The 22,631-nt window shown below is 34.1% G+C and overlaps 1 protein-coding gene across 3 annotated transcripts in view; it reads left to right on the top strand.

Annotated features, from left to right (window-relative positions):
- The window catches only part of ORC4 (origin recognition complex subunit 4), an 86,682-nt gene that overhangs the window by 22,980 nt on the left and 41,071 nt on the right, over window positions 1-22,631 (top strand). For all 3 annotated transcript variants that reach the window (XM_025431743.3, XM_025431761.3, XM_025431750.3), the window contains exons 2-4: window positions 11,849-11,922; window positions 14,434-14,510; window positions 15,275-15,365. In XM_025431743.3, the coding sequence (XP_025287528.1) occupies window positions 11,866-11,922; window positions 14,434-14,510; window positions 15,275-15,365 (225 nt within the window). In that variant the 5' untranslated portion in view covers window positions 11,849-11,865. The remainder of the gene's footprint in view (window positions 1-11,848; window positions 11,923-14,433; window positions 14,511-15,274; window positions 15,366-22,631) is intronic.

Below are 22,631 nucleotides of genomic sequence, written 5' to 3'. Positions count from 1 at the left end.
GGAACATACACCCTGGAGTAATTGCTCTTGCAAGTACAATACTGTACAATACTATACTTTAAGAGTATAAGGTATACTCATATGTTTTTCAAAAAAAAAAAAAAAGTATATACATGTGTTCTCTTCTTACTGACTTTAGTGCCTAGGTCTTAAATATTAAGTCCTATTATGATACCTTCCTTCATCCAAGAAATGATGTTTCATTGATTCAGGTCTTTGTTGCCTTTATACTGTTTATTCATCCAAGTAAACACATTAGCTTTGGTTCACAAGCTTCATTCCTCTTCTTATTCAGCATATTGCTAGTCAGATTCCATGTGTTCAGAGAAAATCGGGTACTGTTGGTTTGTGTGACATTTAAGATGTAGTTATAAGTCAGTGCCAGTAGAATGATATAATAGATTTCAAAAGCTGAAAGGATTTCTAGATTATTTGCAAATGTGTGTTTCTTTCATTAGCCTATATAATTCAGAATAGATTTTAAAGGTGTATTTTTAAAAAGTTTTTATTTTACACTGATACAAAATTGATACATACGATGTTTCATGGTTAATAGTCATAAATGTTGTAGTAACTTATAAATTCCTTTTTTACCTGAAGATTTTGTGTCCTTAAAGTTCATGATTTTCCCACTGATAGCGTTTACTTATTTTGTTGACTATTGATCCACTGGTGTTCTTAGAAACAACTCTGGGAGCATATTCATTAATGTCAGGATTCTAATAGGTACTTTGCAAAGTAAATACATTTACTAAAAAATTCATATGTGTACGTATCTCTGCACATATATGTATGTACGTATGCATGTATATACATGTATTAGGTGTATGGGTATGTCTCCATATGTATATGTGGTTCCAGGCACATTGGTATATAGAATTGAAAACTAAGAAATAAGAGAGAACATGGCTTTTCTGGAAAATTGCAGACCTTTCAGTATGAATTATTTAGTCAGTTTTGAATGTTGAATATAAAATATTAGACATTATAAAATATCAGTGAAGAAAATAGCATGTCGTTATATAATTAGACTAAAGATGGTTAAAACTTTGGATTCATTTGATTTGAGTGATTTCTTAAGTAAATTGTTTCCCCTCTATATTCACTGGGAACAAATGGAAAGAAAAAAATATATAAAGTTGTCAGGAGTAACTAATAATTCTACTGTGGACAGCTTTATCTAGAAATCACATGCAAAAAAAGCAATTATTTGAGATTACTCTTCAGCTGTGAGGAGGAGCTCAGGGAAACATCTTACCAGAGACTGTGCCCAACCTTAACTAAACCCACTTAATTTTGTAGACAACATTTTCACCTGATCCTTTAAAGAAGTACTAAGAATATGTTTGCTTGTCAGTATACCTGGAATTTATACCTGTTTGTCCCTTATTTGTCCCACCTTCAGCCTTTCTTTTAATTATATTTTAATCCTTTCCTTGCTACAAACACTCCAGCTGGCAAGAGATAAGTGTGGAAACTAATTCTGCCTGGCTGAAAAATAGCTCAAATATATTCTTTACTCAGTTTCATCTCAAAGAACAATAACAAAACGTGGAAACTACCCACAGATTTCTCCTAAAGTGTCTTTCATTTTACATTATTTGACTGTTTATCCAATCAAGAACATTTTTCTAACTGGAGAGGCAAAGTTCTAACATTTTTGACCATTCTTAATGTTCTTTGAAAAATGTCAGCCATACTGAGTTAGACACTAAGTAAACAATAGTGAAATTTGTATTTTTGCTTTTGCATAAACAAAGATTCGTGATAGTATTATTATTTTTAGTGTTTTCTTTAGTCATCATCGTAGAGAAATCTTTTTATTTTACTTTATTTTATTTTATCTTATTTTACTAAGAGTTCATGTCATAAAGTCATACTCCTCTCTGCTGGAACTTTAGGATTTTGTCCAAAAGAGGGTTGTTGGAAAAAAAAATAATAATTTGTACGTTTTTCATTTTCAATCCTATCCACCAGTTTTACACAGTTTGTAGGAATTCTACTAATTTCATCTTTTCTCGTGAAATTTTGTTTTTCCAAACTGAAAAGTTATGTTTTTAACAGATGGACATAAATCCTATTTATGCACTTCATAGGAATACACGTTAGTTCTCTTTATAAGTGTTTTTAATGCCTATTTATGACAATTTTTTACAGATAATACATCATTTTCAGCCACAATATCAGAAATAAAAGGGTTTTCAAAATGCTCTCTCTATAGCACAAGTTTCTTTCAAAAATCCATTTCTTTCCTATCTCTATTTTTAAGATTCTATGTAAAGTTTTTTTACTTTATTATTTTTTATTTTTATTTTTGCTAAGCAATATGCTTTTGATAGGCCGTACTTTTTTTTACTTTATGTATTTTTTTTTAATCTATCTATCTATTTATTTAGCAATATGCTTTTGATAGGCCGCACTTTTCATTCCAGGAAAGATCACAGGTTTTTTTTTGGAGTGTTTGAATTGTTTCACTTTCTTTTTTTTTTTTTTTAATTTTTATTTATTTATGATAGTCACACAGAGAGAGAGAAAGAGACACAGGCAGAGGGAGAAGCAGGCTCCATGCACCGGGAGCCCGACGTGGGATTTGATCCCGGGTCTCCAGGATCGCGCCCTGGGCCAAAGACAGGCGCTAAACCGCTGCGCCACCCAGGGATCCCGAATTGCTTCACTTTCATTTAAAACATCATAGTATCTTTAAGTACATTAAGTTAGCTGGCTTCATTAATTCTATTCAAGTGAGCTCATATACCTATGTTGTGTAGTAATGAGCTCAACATGAATAACCATGTGGTGTCCCCCCCCCCCTTTTTTTTTTTAAGATTTTACTTATTTATTCATGACAGACACAGAGAGAGGCAGAGACACAGGCAGAGGGAGAAGCAGGCCCCATGCAGGGAGCCCAACGTGGGACTCAATCCCTGTCTCCAAGATCAGGCCCTGGGCTGAAGGCAGGCGCTAAACCACTGAGCCACCAGGATGCCCTGTGGTGTCCCTTTTAACCTATCTCTTACTTAACTCCCATTCTTAGGTTTCCTAGGTTGCTGTTAGTGACATGACATGACTTGCTAACACAGATCAAGTGAAGATATTAATGTCAGTGTATGTATTAAATATTATCTAAGCATAATGTAATTTTAATTTTTTAGGTAAGTATTTTAAGTAAAAGTCTGTAAGTACTGGTTTTACCTGAGAGGATTATTTTGCACCAATTAGCTTGGAGCTTGTTCATCTGCAGGGCAGGAAAAATTCTTTTGTTGTACCTTTGACCTACTTGGACAGCTTTGAAAACTAAGTAAATAGGACACATTCTCACTTGTTTTCTCTTGTAAATGCTTTCTTTGGTTTACAGTGTTACAGTGTCTGTTCACATTACTATAGTATAGACCTCTTGAATTTTTTTTTTCCTTAACTTTGTCACTTAACAGACTCTTCTCTTGAAATAGAAGTGTTGTTGGCCCCTGAACAACATGAAGATTAGGGGCATACTTTTCTTTTGTATGTCTTGGTATTTTCTATTTACAAACGGTCATTTGAAACTAATAATTTAGTAGCTTTGAAAATCAGATTTCTCCCTTCAGCAGGGTTTGCTGCTTTTTTTGTCTTTATTATTTTACTTTTTAAATTGTTATAGTGTGTCCCTGTGCCAAAGATCAGTTTAAGGGATAAAACTAAGGTCTTTCAAGTCCCTGTAACCCTGTACCTTTCCCTGGGCATGCATCATGACTTTCTAATTCCCCGATTTTATGCAGTTTTTTTTTTTTTTAATGTCCTAATCTTTAATCTCTGGCTCCCAAAAAAGAGGAATAGTAGGGGCACATGGGGGGTTCAGTTGGTTAAGTATCCAACTCTTGGTTTCAGCTCAGGTCTTGATCTCAGGGTTGTGAGATGGAGCCCCATGTCGGTCTCAACACTTGGTATGGATACTGCATAAGATGATACTGCATAAGATTCTCTTTCTATCTCTGACCCCTCCACTGTAGCCCCACCCCTGCCTCTGCACTCCAGCAAACAAGCACTGTATCTCAAAAAAAAAAAAAAAGTAAACACTGGAGAGAAAAGTGGCACTGGACTTTTAAATCCCGTGGAAGGTCTTTCTCAGAAGGAAGAGGGACTTCCAACAATAAGAGGAAATGGAATAATGATGGCAACTTGTCTATTTCTCTGAGATGAGAGACCACCATCAACACAAATCTCTGACATTTGGGCCTTAGGATTCGTTTTACCCATTCTATGACCACAAGCTGTGTGCAAGAACTCCAGTAACAGGTTCATAGCTGCCTCCCACTGGGCTCAGTATTGGGGGATGGATAGCTGTTACTGAGCAAAGAGCTGAAATTAACCAAAATTAATGGCAATATGCTTTCCAAGCCTTTCTCTGGATATTACAAACCTTAAATAGACTCTAGAGTTCCAAAATAGTTATATCAGATTCTGTTCTGTACAGTTGCTTTCTAGTGGAGATTCCTGGTGCTTCCTACTTTCCATAATCCATCTTCCCATAATGCCCTTAGGGCATTTCTTTTTCATTGTGTGTTTTATAAATATTACAAGGATAGGGATCTCTGATTTCATTTTGCTCAGGATCCGTATCCACATGACTCCTTATTGGCTTTCCAAAGTTTATATGATAAACACGTTACTTTCTGATGTTAAAGTTACCTAATTTAAAAATACACGTTTAGGGAACGCCTGGGTGGCTGGCTCAGTGGTTGGGCATCTGCCTTTGGCTCAGGATGTGATCCATATCCAGGGATTGAATCCCACATCTGGCTCCCTGTGAGGAGTCTGCTTCTCCCTCTATGTCTCCACTTCTCTCTGTGTCTCTCAGGAATAAATAAATAAAATCTTTTTAAAAAATAAATAAAAATACACATGTTTATTAAACTATACAGGTGCACATTTGGAAAAAAACTAGATTGTCGGCCTTGAACATCTGGGATACTAGGAATTTTCTTTAAGAATGCATTCATCTGATATTTTTATTCACTTAGAGAAAAGCCTAGTGATGATTTTGATGGCTCTTTTTGATGTTTACAGTTTTTTTTTTTCTTGCCACTTTAACAGAACGCTGCATTGAGTGTCACTAGAGGTAACAACTACTGCTTATATGTAAGTTGTATGATCTTGGCAGGTTTTAAAAAAAATCTCTGCTCAATTTCTACTCTTATAAAAAAGCAGACTATATGTTCTTTAAGGTCTTTTCCTTTACTAAATTTGTGAGTTTACCCCTTGTTTTATACTCTTACTGCCTTTTCTATTTTTATGTTCATATATCTTATTCCAATCAGATTTTAAGCTTTTTGAGGATAGAGACCAACTTTAATACTCATTTCTCTTATAGTGGTTTTCCCACAGCGTTATAATACATACTGATTCACTAAACATTTGTTGAATTAATTGATAATCCTTATCAGCTTGTGCTACTCGGTTTTCTCATTAACTAAAATACAGGGAGGCACGTATACATTTAAATATTTAATCCTTTTTTAGGTTGTATTATCTTCTATTTTATTTGTAATGTCACCCAGTGACAATTTGTGTTTAATATGGTAAATACATATTCCTTTAAGCACTCTCTGAAATTGAAGCCATAAACTCCTTTATATGTATACATAGACACACATATGTGTTACCCATACACATATGCATGCAGAAATTCACACATATACACATGGAAATTGGAGAATATGCCAAATATACATTGCATAGCCATCTTACTATTTTCTTGGGTCAAATTAGTCATGGAATGTTATCCCCATATAATTATATTACCAAAAAATTTATATTTAGTTTACGCAGCTGACAAGATGAGTGCCTAAAATTTGTGACATGAAAGGACTTAAAACAACAGTATTATTTTGATGAAGCAATATGTTTTTTACTTTGAAATATTTATTAAATCAATTCAGTAATTTATTGAGCAGCTTCAGCTCTAGCTGGTGGTTATACAAAGCAGGTGTCATAATCTGTGCCTTCAGAAGATGTGATAATTCTGGGTCCTTTAAGACTGATAATTCAAAATCAGGTTTTATGTTACAATGCAGATGTTATATGCTGTTGCTAATCAACAAGCTGAGAAATATTTGGTCAATTCGCTAGATTTAAAAACAATCTGACTTTTTTGTTCAGATTAATGGTATATATACAATGGAGTATTACTCAGCCATAAAAAAAAATGAGATCTTGTTATTTGCAACAACATACATAGACCTAGAGGGCGTTATACTAAGTGAAATCTGAGAAAGACAAATACCAAATTATTTTACTTACATGTAGGATCTGAAAAACAAAACAAATAAGTAAATAACAACAACAACAACAAAATATAGGAACAGACTGAGAAATACAGAAAACAAACTGATGGTTGCCAGAGGGGAAGGGGATGGTGGGAGGATGGACAAATGGGTAAAGGGGTATAGGAGGTATAGGCTTCCAGTTATGGAATGTGTAAGTCACAGCTGAGTATACTCAATGGTATTGTCATAGTGCTGTGTGGTGACAGATGGTGGTAGCTGCCCTTGTGAGCAGAGCATAATGTTTAGAGTTATTAAATCATTATATTTTACATTTGGAACTAATGTAACATTATGTGCAAACTCTAGTTCAATTAAAAAAAATAAATCTGACTTGAGGGATTATAGTCTATCCATGTTGATTGTCCCTGTATGGTTAAAAAATAAGTAGTCATTTCCATTTTGTATTCTGAACCATTTGGTCTGGTGGTAATATATAAAGAAAAGGTTATATAATTTGGAGTCAACTTTCACTCTTACATAAACACATATAATAAATAAAGGCAGGTAGTTTACTAGGTTACATATGTATTCACCAAGACCAATGCATTGAAACATTAAGTAAAAAGAAAAGATAGGGTTTTCTAGAAAAGATAGGGTTTTTGTTTTCCTTTTTATTTTTTTTACTGCTCTTAATAGGATCTCTGTGATGAGCAGCCTGGATTTTGGTGCAGTCATCTCTTTCTGGGCAGTGTTCATAGCACCTGGCCTTTGGGGAAGAAAAGTATCTTTCTTCTGTGGATATTAACAATGAACTTCTCCATTTTGTTTTCACTACAGCTATAATGATCTCAAATGTGACACTTAATGCTCAGGAGATCTATGTCCAGGGAAGTGGTCAAACTAACACAGACCTAAGTTGCTCAGGTTTTTTAAAAAAGAACCTTTTTGTCATTACCAAGAGCCCTACAGGCATGTTCTGTAACACTAATCCAGTTTTTTTTCCACCTCTACGTATTATAATAATAATATGTAGTAGAGAGGGTTTCTACCCCTGAAGAGTCAAGTCTGTTGCCCTGGGATTTATTTTATTTTTTATGATCATTCATCCTTTTTGCTTATGTCTTCCTAAAAACTACTTGCTCTTTGCCACCTACCACCCACTTGGCATCATAGTAACTGACACAGCCTATCCAACTGCTACACCATTAGTGCTTTTTTCATCTTGTAATTGGAACTGTGAGGCTGTAATCTTCAGTTAGCACCATTATTTAGCTGGCTTTATCAGAGCAAATGTTTGCCCTCTCTTCTGAATCAAGCACATCCTTTTTTTTGTTGTTTTTATACTAGGTGCCTCTCATGTTGTTTGATACCAGTCTGAGACCGGTAATGGCTTGCTAACTACTTTTTAAAGTATTTTTTAGGTACTAATTTTTATTTTTGCTTAATTTTGTTGTTTTTTTAGTCTAGGGATTTTAATTTTTCCCAAGAAATACTGATTAATCAAAAACTAAAAACATTGTTTTCTATGCTATTAAAACATATTTGTCAAAATAATTTAGTTCTTTGCAGGAAAGAAAGTTGTTTTGTATTGTTTTGTTTTATTTTAATCAGGGGATGACATAAATATACAACATCCAAGCAAGTGTTTGTTTCTGTATTTCACTTTTTTGCTTAAAGAGTTTATTTGAATATCCTCTGAGGTTCCCTGAATTATCAGATGATAGGACAAAACCTTTATTACTTTTCAGTAACTGGAAGAAAAACTTTAACTTTTTCCACTTGGGCTTATGCTCTGTTATCTATTTTTCTAATAGGAAGCCTTCTAGCTTATTTGTTCATTTACCATGAAGTATGGTTCTGAGACTGGCAATAGGAGCATCATCTGGGAACTTATCAGAAATGCAAATTTTGAAGTGCTACTCTAAACTTATTAAATCAGAAGCTCTGGGGATGCTGCCCAGCAATCATTATCTTGGTTTGGTTTGGTTTGGTTTGGGTTTTTGTTTTTATTTATTTTATTTTATTTTAAAGATTTTATTTATTTATTCAGAGATGCAGAGAGAGAGAGAGAGGCAGAGACAAAGGCAGAGAGAGAAGCAGGCTCCATTCAGGGAGCCTGACGCGGAACCACATCCAGCGTCTCCAGGATCAGGCCCTGGGCTGCAGGTGGCGCTAAACCGCTACGCCACCAGGGCTGCCCGGGTTTTTGTTTTTAATTTAAGTTCAGGTTTATATACATACAGTACATTATTAGTTTTAGATATAGAGATTAGTAATTCATCAGTTGCATGTAATATCACATGCACTCCGTAATGCCCTACACCCAGTTACCCCATCCTCCACCCATCTCCTCTCTAGCAACTCTCAATTTGTTTCCCAGAGTTAAGAATTTCTCGTGGTTTGTCTCCCTCTCTGATTTCTTCCCATTCAGTTTTCCCTTTCTTCCTCTTTGATCCTGTTTGCTGTTTCTTATATTCCACATATGAGTGAAATCATATGATTATTGTCTTTCTGATTGACTTATTTCTAAGCTCAGCATAATACCTTCATTTCCATCCATATTAATGTAAATTGTAAGTATTCATCCTTTGTGGTTGCTGAGTAATATTCCATTATATACCACGTCATCTTTATTCATTCATCTGTCAGTGGACATCTTGGCTCTTTCCATAGTTTGGCTATTCTGGACATTGCTATTATAAACATTGGGGTGCATGTGCCCCTTCATATCACTTCACTACATTTGTATCTTTGGGGTAAATACCTAGCAGTGCAATTGCTGGGTTGTAGGGTAGCTCCAATTTTAACTTCTTGAGGAACTCGCATACTGCTTTTCAGAGTGGCTTCTTAACCATTACTGACTTGAGGTCTTTGAGATCCATGTAGATTGATCTACCCATAATTTCTTTTTATTACTAGTATTCAAATCAGCATTTTTTATATTGAGGGAAAACTCAGTGAATGTATGCCACTGAAGTATGCTTTCATGATACTACAGTGCCTTAGTTGAATTTGCACTTTGTATTTATTGCATTGTCAAAGAAGTACTGTCAAAGAAATTGTTTAGAACAAGATTCTGTGTTCTTGCTTCCTCCTCTTCCCCCATCCTCCTCTTGGTTCTTCTCTCTAGTGTAATGTGGTAATTTAGTAAGGGTATTGTGTCACTGTGCGTGGGATTTGATAGCATGGCGTATCAGGTAAACCATTTAACTTAACCCCCACAATATTCTTTGAATTAGATAATAGTTTTACTTCAAATTTTGCAGAGAAGAAAACTGGGACTTAGGAAAGTTAATTTGTAAAGGGACACCACAAAACCAGAACCCAAATCTTGGTCCTGCTAGTAGTTAGTAACAAAGTTCTTGAGGACACAGTATTACCATCAGTCTTAGTCTCATTTGTCTTAATTCTGCTTTTCTTTGGCTCTTTAGGAATTTGCATTTATATTAAATTTTATATAGAAATTTTTTTTCTGGACTTCTTACAGTTCTGAGTTGAATAATATTTTTAATTTCATCACTTGTGCCTTTCTAAGAAAAACAAAATTTCTAGAAAAACTCTGGTGTCTTCATCTTCACTTCCCATGCTTTTATTTTTTTCTGGTTTAATTTAAAAAGTGAAAACCTCTTCTTCATCTATTCAGTAAAACATTTAAGTCTATAGTGCCGAAATTTTCAGACATACTAAATGCATCTAGTAACTTTAAGTTTGAAATAAGTAAGGAAAGTATTACAATCATGGCAAATTGTGTTAGAAGTAAAAGCATACATATTGACTAGTAATTTTAATCTTCATTTGAAATATTCCTCTTAAACCTCAAGTCTTTATTGAAAGCAGCAAATAAAAGATGAAATATACTACCCTAATTCCAGAAAGGAGAATATATTCCTAATCATTTTTAATGTGTTATTAGCAAGCTGTCAGTCAATTATAAAAGATACAAATACTTGACGCTCTTTGTCTAACAATAATTGACTTTTTGTTAGGTCAGATGTTGATTTATTAGACCTTTTTTATGTCAGATGTGTTTTAAGCCACAATGAGGATATTATTTCATGTTGCTGAAAGGGTTTTCCCTATACATGCAGCTCTTGTTTAAGGAAAAAAATAATAAGCAGAATAAAGTAAAAATAATTAATGTGAAGATTCTCAGAGTGCCTTGCATAGGTATTAGGCTGCTAGAAGGTGTACCCTAGGGCAGCTGAGAAGACTGCTCTTCTTCTAAGAAAAAGTATTCTTATGTGATAAAACAACAATTGACTACTCTGTTCTTGAGTTTCCAATGTGGGAGCTTGGAGCCAGAAGCCCTACGGAGTTTAGGCCCTGGCTACATGGGTTATATAGTAAGGGGGAGACAGATTTCCTTGCTGTCTGTCAAGGCCTTGCTCAGATGCTATCCTGTTAGCTTTCCAAAAAAGAATAAAACAGCATCCGAGGGGTTGGCAACTAATTGTCAGTATGTAAAATTAATAAATATGAGTCATTAAGTTATTAAATGAGTTAAATGCAAAGCACTTTTAACAATTCCTGGTATATAAGTAACCACTGCTTAGGTTCTTATTACCAGACTAGTAAAGGATTGCTATTGGAAATCAGTGCTAAGAAAATTAGATTTTTAGCCAGAGATATTTATCTGTGAATATACTGCCTTGAAGAAGGATTTTATTTTTTGAAGAAGGATTTTTTAAAAGTTCTCTTTTTTTATTATTACATGTTTTTCATTAATGTTATCATTGCCGATTTTATTTGGATATTGTGTTAAATGCTCAGAATTTTAAAATGTACTTAGTTTGAGGATACTGACAATTAAGTGAACAGTCTTTTTAAATGTAATTTGATTATGGATGAAGAGAAATTTAGGCAATTAAATGGATGTTCACAGAAGAGGCATTTTACCTACTCTAGTGATTATGTATGTTTGATGAGTAAAGCAAGAAAGTGAAGGCTTGGGGCACCTGAATGGCTCAGCCCGAAGGCAGGTCATCCCAGAGTCCTGGGACTGATGAACTCTCCATGTCAGGCTCCCTGAGCAGGGAGTCTGCTGCTCCCTCTCCCCCTGCCTGCCTGCCTGCCTGTGCTCCCCCCCCCCCCCCCCAAATCAAATGAATAAAATTTTAAAGAAAGGAAAGGAAGCGAAGGCTTTCTGGAAGGTGACGATCCTATGGAATGGATGAGGAGAGAAACATTCTGTATGAAAGAAGCATACAGTTTTTTTTGTTTGTTTTGTTTTTTTTTTAAGTTAAGGAAGGGAATGTGAATATTGGGTTGAGAGGAAAGGTAGGAATTAGTTGTCTGTAAGAACCATATACTGTGTCGTATTGGAATGTCAAAGCCTACACTTAGACAAGAACTGTTGAGTTTTTTTCAGTTTTAGTAAGAAATAATTAACATACATTAATGTATAAGTTGAACGTATACAGCATGATTGATTTACATATGCTGTGAAATGATTACCACAAGAGATTCAGCTGAGAGTTTTTGAAATTTGCGAAATTGGACATTGTCATGTTTTAAAATTTGTGTTTTTGATTCTGTAATAGTAAATTCTTAAATCATCTCTTTATAAACCAGTAATGTATTATATTCATGCTTTTTTGTTTTTTAAGGATTTCAGTGTATTAAAATGAGCAGTCGTAAATCAAAGAGTAACAACGTAATACATGCAGAGTACCTTTCACAGGTTAGTATGCATTTTCATTAACCTCAAAGTCTGTTACCATGTAAAGCTGATCAGAGAAATAGTCATCTTAATTTGAATTCTCCCCTTAACATGAAGAATCACCCTTTCCATTCTCAGGGAGAGAACGTCTTACTGTACTTTCATTCTTTGTAAGTCTCTAGACAGTTGGAACCCTAACTTGACTCCTGTCTTTCCAAATGTGTTCTAATTTCAGTTTACTTCAGAGTTCTGTACTTCCTTTTTAAAATATATTCCTATTTTATTTCTTGTGATGCTGTTATAAATGGAATTGCTTTTTAATTTATTTGTTATGTGTCTAAATGCAATTGATTTTTATATATTAATCTTGTATCCTGCAGCCTTGTCAGACTTAGTAGTTCTAATATGTTTAGTTTATTCTTTAGTTTTTTATATATGAGCATGTCATCTGCAAATATAGTTTAACTTCCTTTTCAATCTGGTTGACTTTAATTTTTTTTTATTGTCTAATTACCATGGCTAGAACTTTCAGTATGATATTGAGAACAATGACAAGAACAGTATTGTTTTGTTTTTTATTTTGGGGAAATACATTCAGTCTTTCACCATTGATGGGTTGTTAGCTATAGGTTTTTTTGATGTCCTTTATCAGGTTGAGGATGTTGGCCTTTTTTTTCTAGTATGTTGAGTGTTTTTATCATGAATATTTAATATTATTTTAAGTCCATACTATATTCCAAGTTGAACACACATCTATATTTATATCTATATATCTTAAGGAATAAAGTAGGGCATGGATATAATAACTGTTCTGGCATTTCTGTTATCTGACTTGACCAGAACTATAGTTTTTTCTCATCAAAATTAAATGTGTGTTATTGGCATGCCTTCATGGAAGACCTTACTTTTTTTTTTTTTTTTTGAAAGAAAATGTTTAACTAACTCTGTTTCATGAAAAATTTTTAGCTGAAGTGTAATTTACTTCCAAATAAAGGGCATAAATCTTTCACAGGCAGGTTGATTAATTTCTATACACGTGTACACCTGTTTAACCTTTGTCTCAGATCACTTTGAGATTTTTGAACCTTTCACTGTTTTCTATAGCTTCACTTCACTTTATCCCTTAGATTTTATTCCTTTTTATTAGATTTCAATGAAGTTTAAAAAAGAAAAGGACTGTGGTTTATCTTTTTGATTTCTAATGATCTTATCTAGGTAGAGGAATACATATTATGATTAGTATTATTATTATTACATGATTATATATGCTCATTTAAGTGTTTGTAGTTTATACAATACTTATGTTCCAGTCAGTTGCCTTATTTAATCTTGAGAATAGGCCTACCAGAAAACCATTATTGTCTCTATTTTATAGACCAAAAAAATTAAGATTTCAAAACTAATTTTAAAATCAAATAATTGGCTCTTCTGGCCTCACTTCTCTTATTCTTTCCCCTTCTTAAATAAAGGTAGTTAGGATTATTTTATCTCCAGTGAATAATTTGCTTTGCTTAGCTTCTGGTACATATAAACAGAACTCAGATTTTATCTTTTTGATACATGAAAGATCAGTCCCATGCTGTCAGTCTGAGAGAAGCATATAATCTTGGAAACTTCTTGTTTCTGATGATGGGACCAAATCTGAAATAGCCTCCTAAGGTTTTTGTCTTTGGAAGATTTCTGTATTAGCAGATGCAGAAAAGGAATGCTTTTAATGGTCTTTTTAAAGATTGTGCTAGATTATCTGACAATGTTTTACAACTCAGTATAAGGCCTTATTCTAAGGCAAATTCAAAATTTAGGTCCTTCCAAGAATTTTTTTTTTAATTCATTCCAGTGATTCCTCATTTTATAGATAGAGCTGAATCTAATTTCTTCCATGTACTCGAGTATTTCCTTAAATGCTGAATTACTACTTTTTTTCAGTGTATTCTTTCCTGTTTATTTCTAATGTTTCTTTAGGCATGGATCATGCTCTTTAGTAGTAACATGCTCTGCTTCTAATAGGTCCTCAGTAACTATATGAACTTTTAAACTTATTTTCTTAGAATCTCGACTTTTATGACAGATGCAGATAAATAGGGCTTGAGCTAAGCCAGTTTAGATTTGTTTGGTCTCTAGAGATTGAGGTATGGTTCATGAGCATTATTATTAGATGAGATTACATTATTAGATTCTCTCCTGTTCTTGTTCCGTGGCTTAGATGTTACATACAAAGTAAAGTATTCATTTATTCACATTGCAATAAACCAACCCTCAAATTGCCAATGTGGCTAAAGTAAGTAATTATTTCTCTTGTTGAACCATACAAGTAAATTCTCACTCTTCCTCCAGGATTTGAGATAGGTAAAAAGAACCATTAATTTTACAATTCATGAAAATGGTACCAGAACTCTTAAAGACAAGTTATTTAGGGAGGTTTGAATAGGCTCATTAATACCTAATTCTAATTGCTATAAAAGTATATTCTCATTCATTTTTTATTTCATGTGTAACATTTTCATTTATATTTATTCACTTTGTTTTTATCAGGTACAAAGAATTTTACGGGAAAGATTTTGTCATCAGAGCCCACAGAGTAACTTATTTGGAGTACAAGTACAATACAAGTAAGTTGAGCTATCCCTTTGTCTGCTATAAATCTATTTAAAGATGTCCTTAGGTTTTGCAAAAACTATATTTTTATTTTTAAGATTTTATTATTCTTGAGAGAGAGAGAGGCAGAGACACAGGCAGAGGGAGAAGCAGGCTCCATGCAGGGAGCCTGAGGCGGGACTTGATCCCAGGACTCCAGGATGATGTCCTGGGCCGAAGGCAGGTGCTAAACCGCTGAGCCACCCAGGCGTCCTGCAAAAATTGTATTACGTGGATTTTTATATTACACGGATTTTTATCTGAATAAGGTTGACATTTTTATAGGAATAAAAAAATTCTTTTTTTTTTTTTAATAGAAACTCAATATTATAAAGCAAGAGCAGATAATGAAAAAGCTCCTTACCTTTCAATCTTGTGTTGCTCCTGCCATCTGGTATTATGGAGAAAATTCTGAGTTTTTGCACCTAATATTGGACAGCCATCTGCAGAGTGAAAGGTCCCAAGACTTACTACTGTTGTCTCTTGTCCCATACCATCATAAAGCCAGGATATTACAGACTTACTTGGTTTCCTCTTTAGGTTTCCAGAAAATTCATTTTGACCCACCCTCTCTTCTGTGTTTTTCTGTGTAGGACAATTTGGAGCATAAGTTAAGCGCCCAAAGAGAAAAAGGGAATGCCTGTTTTCTGTGCCTACTCAAATTCAACTTTTAAATAGTATTATCTTACAAATTACTCCAGCTTCCTTTTTAAATTTTGGCTTATTTATGTCATTTCAGACACTTAATTGAGCTGCTAAAAAGAACTGCTATCTATGGAGAAAGTAACTCTGTTCTCATTATTGGACCACGAGGATCAGGAAAGACCATGGTAAATTGCTTTCTGGTATATCCTTGTTTCTGTAGGCGTGCCTTGATTCTAAGAGACAGTACTGAAAATATTTTTTATTATTTTCATTATTTTGTTAAGTTTGCTTTTTTTCTTTTAAATCATCAAAGACATGCAAAGCCTTAAAACTTAGGGTGATATATTTGAGTTGAGCATAACTTTTATACCTTATTTTTCCCCACAGTAACAGATTTTCAATTGATGTTTTTTCCATCATGGCCTTTGTCTGTGAAGAGTTTGTGATTGCCAGTAGAAAAAAACAAATTAGCATTTTTTGAGCACATTCTTGGTGCCTTTCATCTATGTTCTGTACCTTACCTTATGCTTTTTATTTGTGTTATCATTTATTTCTTACCCTAACCCTGCAAGGTAAGCATTATTTCTATTTATAAATTAGGTAACTGTCATACGATGCATTCTTTTTCCCCCTCATTGTATTATTGTTTATTGTTCAACCCTAACTCAAGTAATTTTTTCGTATGTGCAATTACATGTTCTAGAATTCTTTTCTACTTTCCCTCTTTATCTTACTTGCTTAGTTATCTCAAAAAGATACTCTTGCATATTACTATCAATTTTCAGTACTTGTGCTATGTAAAAGCTCTTTTCTGCTATATTACATGCAATGAATTTAGGTTTCTCACTAACATACTTTTTAAAAATTATTTGCAGAAGTAAAATTGTTTATTAGATAAAGTTATGTTAATTAGAAATAAGATTGTTTTTTGCGATGCCTTGGATGGCTCAGCGGTTAAGCGCCTGCCTTCAGCCCAGGGCATGATCCTGGAGTTCCGAGATCGAATCCCACATCAGGCTCCCTGCATGGAGCCTGCTTTTCTCCCTGCCTGTTTCTCTGCCTCTCTCTCTCTGTCTCTCTCATGAATAAATAAATAAAATCTTTAAAAAATAAAAAAAGAAATGATTGTTTTTAAAGTAATAAATGTTGACTGTATATTAGGTAAGGTGAGGAAACAAGGGTTTTACTGTAATCACCCATTTCCAGTGAGAATATATATCTAGATAATTTCTTTTTTAATCTTTGAAGAATTTTCCCATTTACAATAATCTTTTAGTTTTGACTGTATTTAATTTTGTTCAGTGCTTATGCTCATCATTTTATACAACCACTATTTCTTTATTCTTGAGTTCTTTAGTATGATTTTCCTTTATGTTTGACTTCAGTACTGTTTGGGTGGTTTTGACAGTAAACCATGTGACTGGTATGCCTTTTAGCTGTAGAATGTTTTAAATTTTTAACAATAATATTATTAACAGTAAAAACACTGAGGAAAGGATATGTACAGAAATGTCACAGAAAATTAAATACAAATCTGTTAAATACAAATCAAATTAAATACATTAGTAAATTTGTCTACCAGGTTGACATACCTATAGAATTGATAACATTAAGATTGTAAACTTACAGGGAATTAGTCACGTGTTCCTGTGGGTAGTATAAATTGACATAACTAGAATAAGAGACAGTATTTAACCACATTACAAAGTAATATACCCTTTGATTCAGCAACCCTTTCTAGGAATTTATACTTGTGAAATGATGTATATACAGTTACCCATTGCAACACCATTTTTAAATAGTGAAAGAAGAGAAACAACATAAATGGCCATCAACAGAATACTGATTGATTAATCCACATAATAGATTATTATACATCTGTGAAAAGAAACATTTGTCTGTAGTCCAGAAAAAAAGGGAAAAAAATATCATATTTTTATTAGTTTATGCAGGCATACTTCATTTTGCTTTGCTTTGTTGCACTTTGCAGATAACTGCGTGTGTTTGTGTTTTGTTTTGTTTTGTTTTAACAAATTAAAGATTTTTGGCAGCCCTTTGTTGAGCAAGTATGCAGGCACCATTTATTCCAACAGCATTTGCTTGTTTTGTCTCTATGTCACATTTTGGTAACTTTCACAATATTTTAGGTATTTCCATTATTATATTTGTCATGGTGATCTGTGATCAGTGATCTTTGATGTTACTATTATAATTGATTTGGGGTGCCAGGAGCCATGCCTGTATAAGATGGCAAACTTAATGGGTAAATGTGTTCGTTCTGATTGTTCCACTGCCTTCCACTCTCCCATCTCTCTCCCTTTCCTCAGGCCTACTTATTCTCTAAGATACAAGAATAATGACATGAGGCCAAATAATAACCCAAATGGCCGCCAGGTGTTCAAGTGAAAGGGAGAGTCCTGCATGTCTCACTTTAAATCAAAAGCTAGAGATGACTGAGTTTAGTGAGGTGGGCCTGTCAAAAGCCAAGATAGACTGAAGGCTAGGCCTCTTACACCAAACAGCCAAGCTGTGAATGTAAAGGAAAAGTTCTTGAAGGAAATTAAAAGTGCTACTCCAGTGAACTCACCAATGATAAGGTAAAACAACCATATTGCTGATATGGAGAGAGTTTTAGTGGCCTACGCATTCCCTTAAGCCATTGCCTAATCCAGAGCAAGGCTGTAATTCTGTTCAATTCTTTGAAGGCCAAGAGAGGTGAGGAAGCCCCAAAGAAAAGTTTGTAGTTGGCAGGATTTGGTTTATAAGGTTTAAGGAAAGTAGCCACCTCTAAAACATAAAAGTGCAAGGTCATGCAGCAAGTGCTGATGCAGGAAAAGGGACCATGATGAAACATGGACAATGGACACACACTCTTGTTGGATTTCGTACCGGGAGGTGATACAGAGTGCATCTTCTCATAGTTCACTGGCCAAAGTGTCACACGGTCACACCTAATTTCAAGAGAGTAAACAGGTGTATTCTGCCTAAGTGACTAGAAGCCAAGTTAACCAGTATTTGGTGAATTTCACTGGCGACAACAGCTAACTTGTTTTGAGCTTGTGTTTCTCTGATTTTTCCCTGTCTAGATACTTGTAGATTTTCTTTGTCTTAGTATGAATATGACAGACTAATATCTAACCTTAGGTCATAAAAACTGATACTTTGTAAACGCCCTTAATATGGGACACCTGGGTGGCTCAATGGTTGAGCTTCTGCCTTCGGCTCAGGGCGTGATCCTGGAGTTCCAGGATCGAGTCCCACAGTCGTGCTCCCTGCAGGGAGCCCGTTTCTCCCTCAGCCTGCGTCTCTGCTTCTGTGTATGTCTCATGAATAAATAGAATCTTTAAAAAGAAACTCCTTAATATGAATTTAGATCTTTTTTCAGTACAAGATATTTGTTTTTCAATCTTCATTATTTTATGATCTTTGGAAAATATATCATCATACAAATGTTTGAAAAACATTTTTAGGGACACCATAGTAGCTCAGTAGGTTAGACGTATGCCTTCAGCTCAAGTCATGATCCCGGATTTCTGGGATCAAGCCCCAAGTCAGGCTCCCTGCCAGGCAGGAAGCCTGCCTCTCCCTCTCCTCTCTGCTTGTGCTCTATCTCTTTCTCTATCTCTGTGTCTCTCTCAAATAAATATTTTTTAAAAGAAGAAAGGAAAACATTTTTAGATAGTGCTTTAATTTTTCAGGAAACTCATAGTGATACTCTGAGAAAATGAACTCTAGGAAATCAGTACATTGGACCTATTCTATCCTAAACTATGCCTCTTGAAACAAAGTGGCATTACAACAGAGAAGTTGAATTGTAGTGATGTGTATGTCAACGTGTCACGCCTAAAAATATAACTTGAGCAGCTAATGCCTGAATTTATTCTGAACTTCATCTTGGAAATTTGTCCCTAAGCGGATGGAGAAGTTTCAGAAAAAAAGGAAATAGAGTTAGTAAACACTTACAAAGATGTTTAAGTACAAATTAAAACTATACTCCATTTCATTAGTAAATTGGCTAAAATAGATCTATTTTTTACCAGGAAAATTAAGCATAAAAGAGAGTCCCCCTTATTATAACCACTCCCCCATGCACATACATACAACTTCCCCTGTTATTAACATCTTCCCCAAGTATAGTACATTTGTTAAATTGATGAATCAATTTTAGTATGTTTTTATTAACTAAAATCCCATGGTTTTCATAAAGGTTCACTCTTTGTAATGTACAATTATGTGGGTTTTAATAAATGCATAATGTCATGTATCCACCATTACAGTGCCATACAAAATAATTCTACCACCCTAAAAATCCCCTGTGCTTTATCTACTCGTCTTCCTACCTGCAACCCTTGGCAATCACTAATTATTTTATTGTCCCCCATAAGTTTTGCCTTTTCCAGAATGTTACATAGTTTGAATCATAAAATATATAGCCTTTTCAGATTGACTTCTTCCGTTTGTCATATGAGTTTAAGATTTCTTTATGTCATTTCATGGCTTGACAGTCTCATTTCTTTTATTTGCTTAATAATAATACAGTGTATGAATGTGGCATTGTTGATGCATTCACCTATTAAAGGAAATCTTGGTTCCAATTTTTGGCAGTTGTGAATAAAGCTATTATAAAGACATATATATATATATATATATATGCGGACATAGTCTTCAACTTAATTGGGTAAATAACTTACGAGCACCAATTGCTGGATCATATGCTAAGACCGTGGTTAGCTTTATAAGAAGCTACTGATCTGTCTTCCAAAGTAACTGTACCGTTTGCTTTTGTCACCATATGCATCTTCATTAGCACTCAGTATTCTCAGTGTTTTTAACTTCAGCTATTGCAGTTGAGAGGTGGTGGAATCTCAATGCTGTTTGTATTTGCAGTCCTCTAATTATGTATAATAAGTAATTTTTCATATGCTTATTTTCATCTATCTTTGGTATTTTATGACCATTTTTGAACTGTTGATTTGTTTCTTATTGATATATTTTAAGAGTTATTTGTATATTTTGGATATGTGTTTTGCAAATACGTTCTTCGAATCTGCGGTTTGTCTTTTAATTCTATTAATCCTTTTCTTGGCAAGCATTTTTTTCATTTTTTTAAAGATTTTATTTATTTGAGAGAGAGAGCGTGTGTATGCACACAAGCCAAGAGGAAAGGGTTAGGGGGAGAGGGAGAAGCAGACTCTTCGCTGAGCGGGATCCCTACACGGGGCTCAATCTCAGGACCCTGAGATCATGACCTGAGCCAAAGACAGACGCTTACCTGACTGAGCCACCCAGGTGCACCCAGTTTTTTTTTCATTTTAAATAAGTTCAGTTTATCAGCCATGGATTGTGACTTTGGTGTTAAATCTAAGACTTAATCACTAAGCCCTAGATGTAGGTTTTCTCCTATGTTTCCTTCTAGAAGATTTTTGGTTTTGTGTTTTACATTTAGTTTGGTGATTGATTTTGAATTAATTTCTTTGAAAGGTGTAAAAAACAATTTGAAATCTTTGAAATCTGTGTCTAGATTCTTTTTTTTTTTTTAATATGAATGTTTAAATTGTGTTAGAATTTGTTGACAAGGCTATCTTCTTCTTTGAACTACCTTCACTTCTTTCTCAGATGTCAGTTAATTGTATTTGTGTCCATCTATTTCTGCCTGTCTTGATTAGTGTAGCTTTATAGTAAGTCTTAAAATTGGGCAGTGTGCTTCTTCAATATTGTTTTGGCTATTCTGGGTACTTTCCCTTTTTGTATTAACTTTAGAATTAATATATTAATTTCCAAGTACTGGAAATTTTTGAGCTAATTTGTAGTTTCAATCTATAAATCACACTGTAAAAATTGGTTTCTTTAACTATTGAATTTTCACATTCATGAACATGGGCTATCTTTCCATTTATCTTTCCATCTACTTAGGTATTTCCTTGGAGTTTTGTGGTTTTCCTCTTATAAATCTTATATAGTTTCATTAGGTTTGTACCTACATATGTAAATATTTTTGATACTAATGTGAATAGTACTATGTTTTAAATTTCAGATTCCAAGTGTTCATTGCTTATATATAGGAAAGCAAATTACTTTTGTGTATTGTTTTGTATCTTGCAATCTTGGTTTAATTGATTATTGGTTCTAAAAATTTGTCAATTCTTTGGGATTTTCTACAATCATGTCATCTACAAGTAGAAGAAAGTTTTATTTCTTCCTTTCCTCTTTCTTTTTATACCTTTATTTCCTTCTCTTATATTTATTATTCACAGGCTGTGTTTAAGCATTGAGGATAAAATTAACTGATATTATACAAACCCTCAATATGAATTTGTCTGTTTTCACTAACAAATAATTTTATTTTTGAGTATTCTCTTTCATTTCTTCTTGTCCTTTCTTAGGATTAGCCTTTGATCTCATTTCTCTGTGTTATTTCTCCATGTTTCTTTCTTTTCATCTTTTTCTTCCTCTCCCTCAGCATTCTGGAATATCTTTAGTGTGATTTTCTTCGTCTCGTCCATTGTTTGCTCCTTCTTTTTTTTTTTAATTTTTTTTTTTTTAAGATTTTATTCATTCACGAGAGACACAGAGAGATAGGCAAAGACACAGAGGGAGAAGCAGGCTCCATGCAGAAGCCCAATGTGGGACTCTATCCCGGGACTCCAGTTTTAGTATTTGTGCTGCTGAAGTGAGCACTATCCTGGGACTCTAGGATCTCGCTCTGGGCCAAAGGCAGATGCTCAACTGGTGAGCCACCCGGGCGTCCTCTGTTTGCTTCTAATGTGATACTGCATTTTAGTTTCTAATAATCCTTCCTTCTAGTCTGCCTCCTTGTCATGCACCTTCTTAGTCTGTTGTTTGTGTTTATTTAAGTCTGACTTAAAGAGCCCAAAATATTTATTTTCTAAAATATACATTTTCAGCAGTATTTAATCTTTTTCATCAGCTTACTATCTCCTTTCATGTTATACCATCTTTATATAAACTCCTATGTCAGTTTTTTTCTACCGTTTCAGGGCTTAGGGAGATGATAGCCATTAAGACGGAGTAGTTTTCAGTTAATAAAACAGATTGTTCTTGTTATGCTGGCATTTTTGTCCTAATGTTACTACATCTTAAACCAGAGCCCTGTGATGGGCTTTGACCAAATCTGACTTCAGTAGAATATGGAAGAATCCTGTACTTGATGTTCCAGTACTATTTGATTCATTCTTGTTGCACTCCGATATTGAGAGGTCAGACAGCTGACGAGCACTGTTTAACTTTTCTCACTTTTGTAGTTTATGTGTAGAGTATCCCAAGACATAAATTGTTTTAGACAAGAACTCTCATGTAAATTTTAATATAAGAAATAAAATTACGATATATTTATCACCGAGCAATTTGAAGTACAAAAATTTTGGAATCTACAGTTTAATTGATAAAGATAACAGTTAGTGGGGCACCTGGGTGGCTCAGTCAGTTAGGCA

The sequence above is a fragment of the Canis lupus genome, chromosome 19 (assembly GCF_003254725.2).
Source record: "Canis lupus dingo isolate Sandy chromosome 19, ASM325472v2, whole genome shotgun sequence".
Classification (NCBI taxonomy): Eukaryota; Metazoa; Chordata; class Mammalia; order Carnivora; family Canidae; genus Canis; species Canis lupus.
Note: the sequence above shows the minus strand (reverse complement) of the source record. Positions and strands in the feature narration are given on the sequence as shown.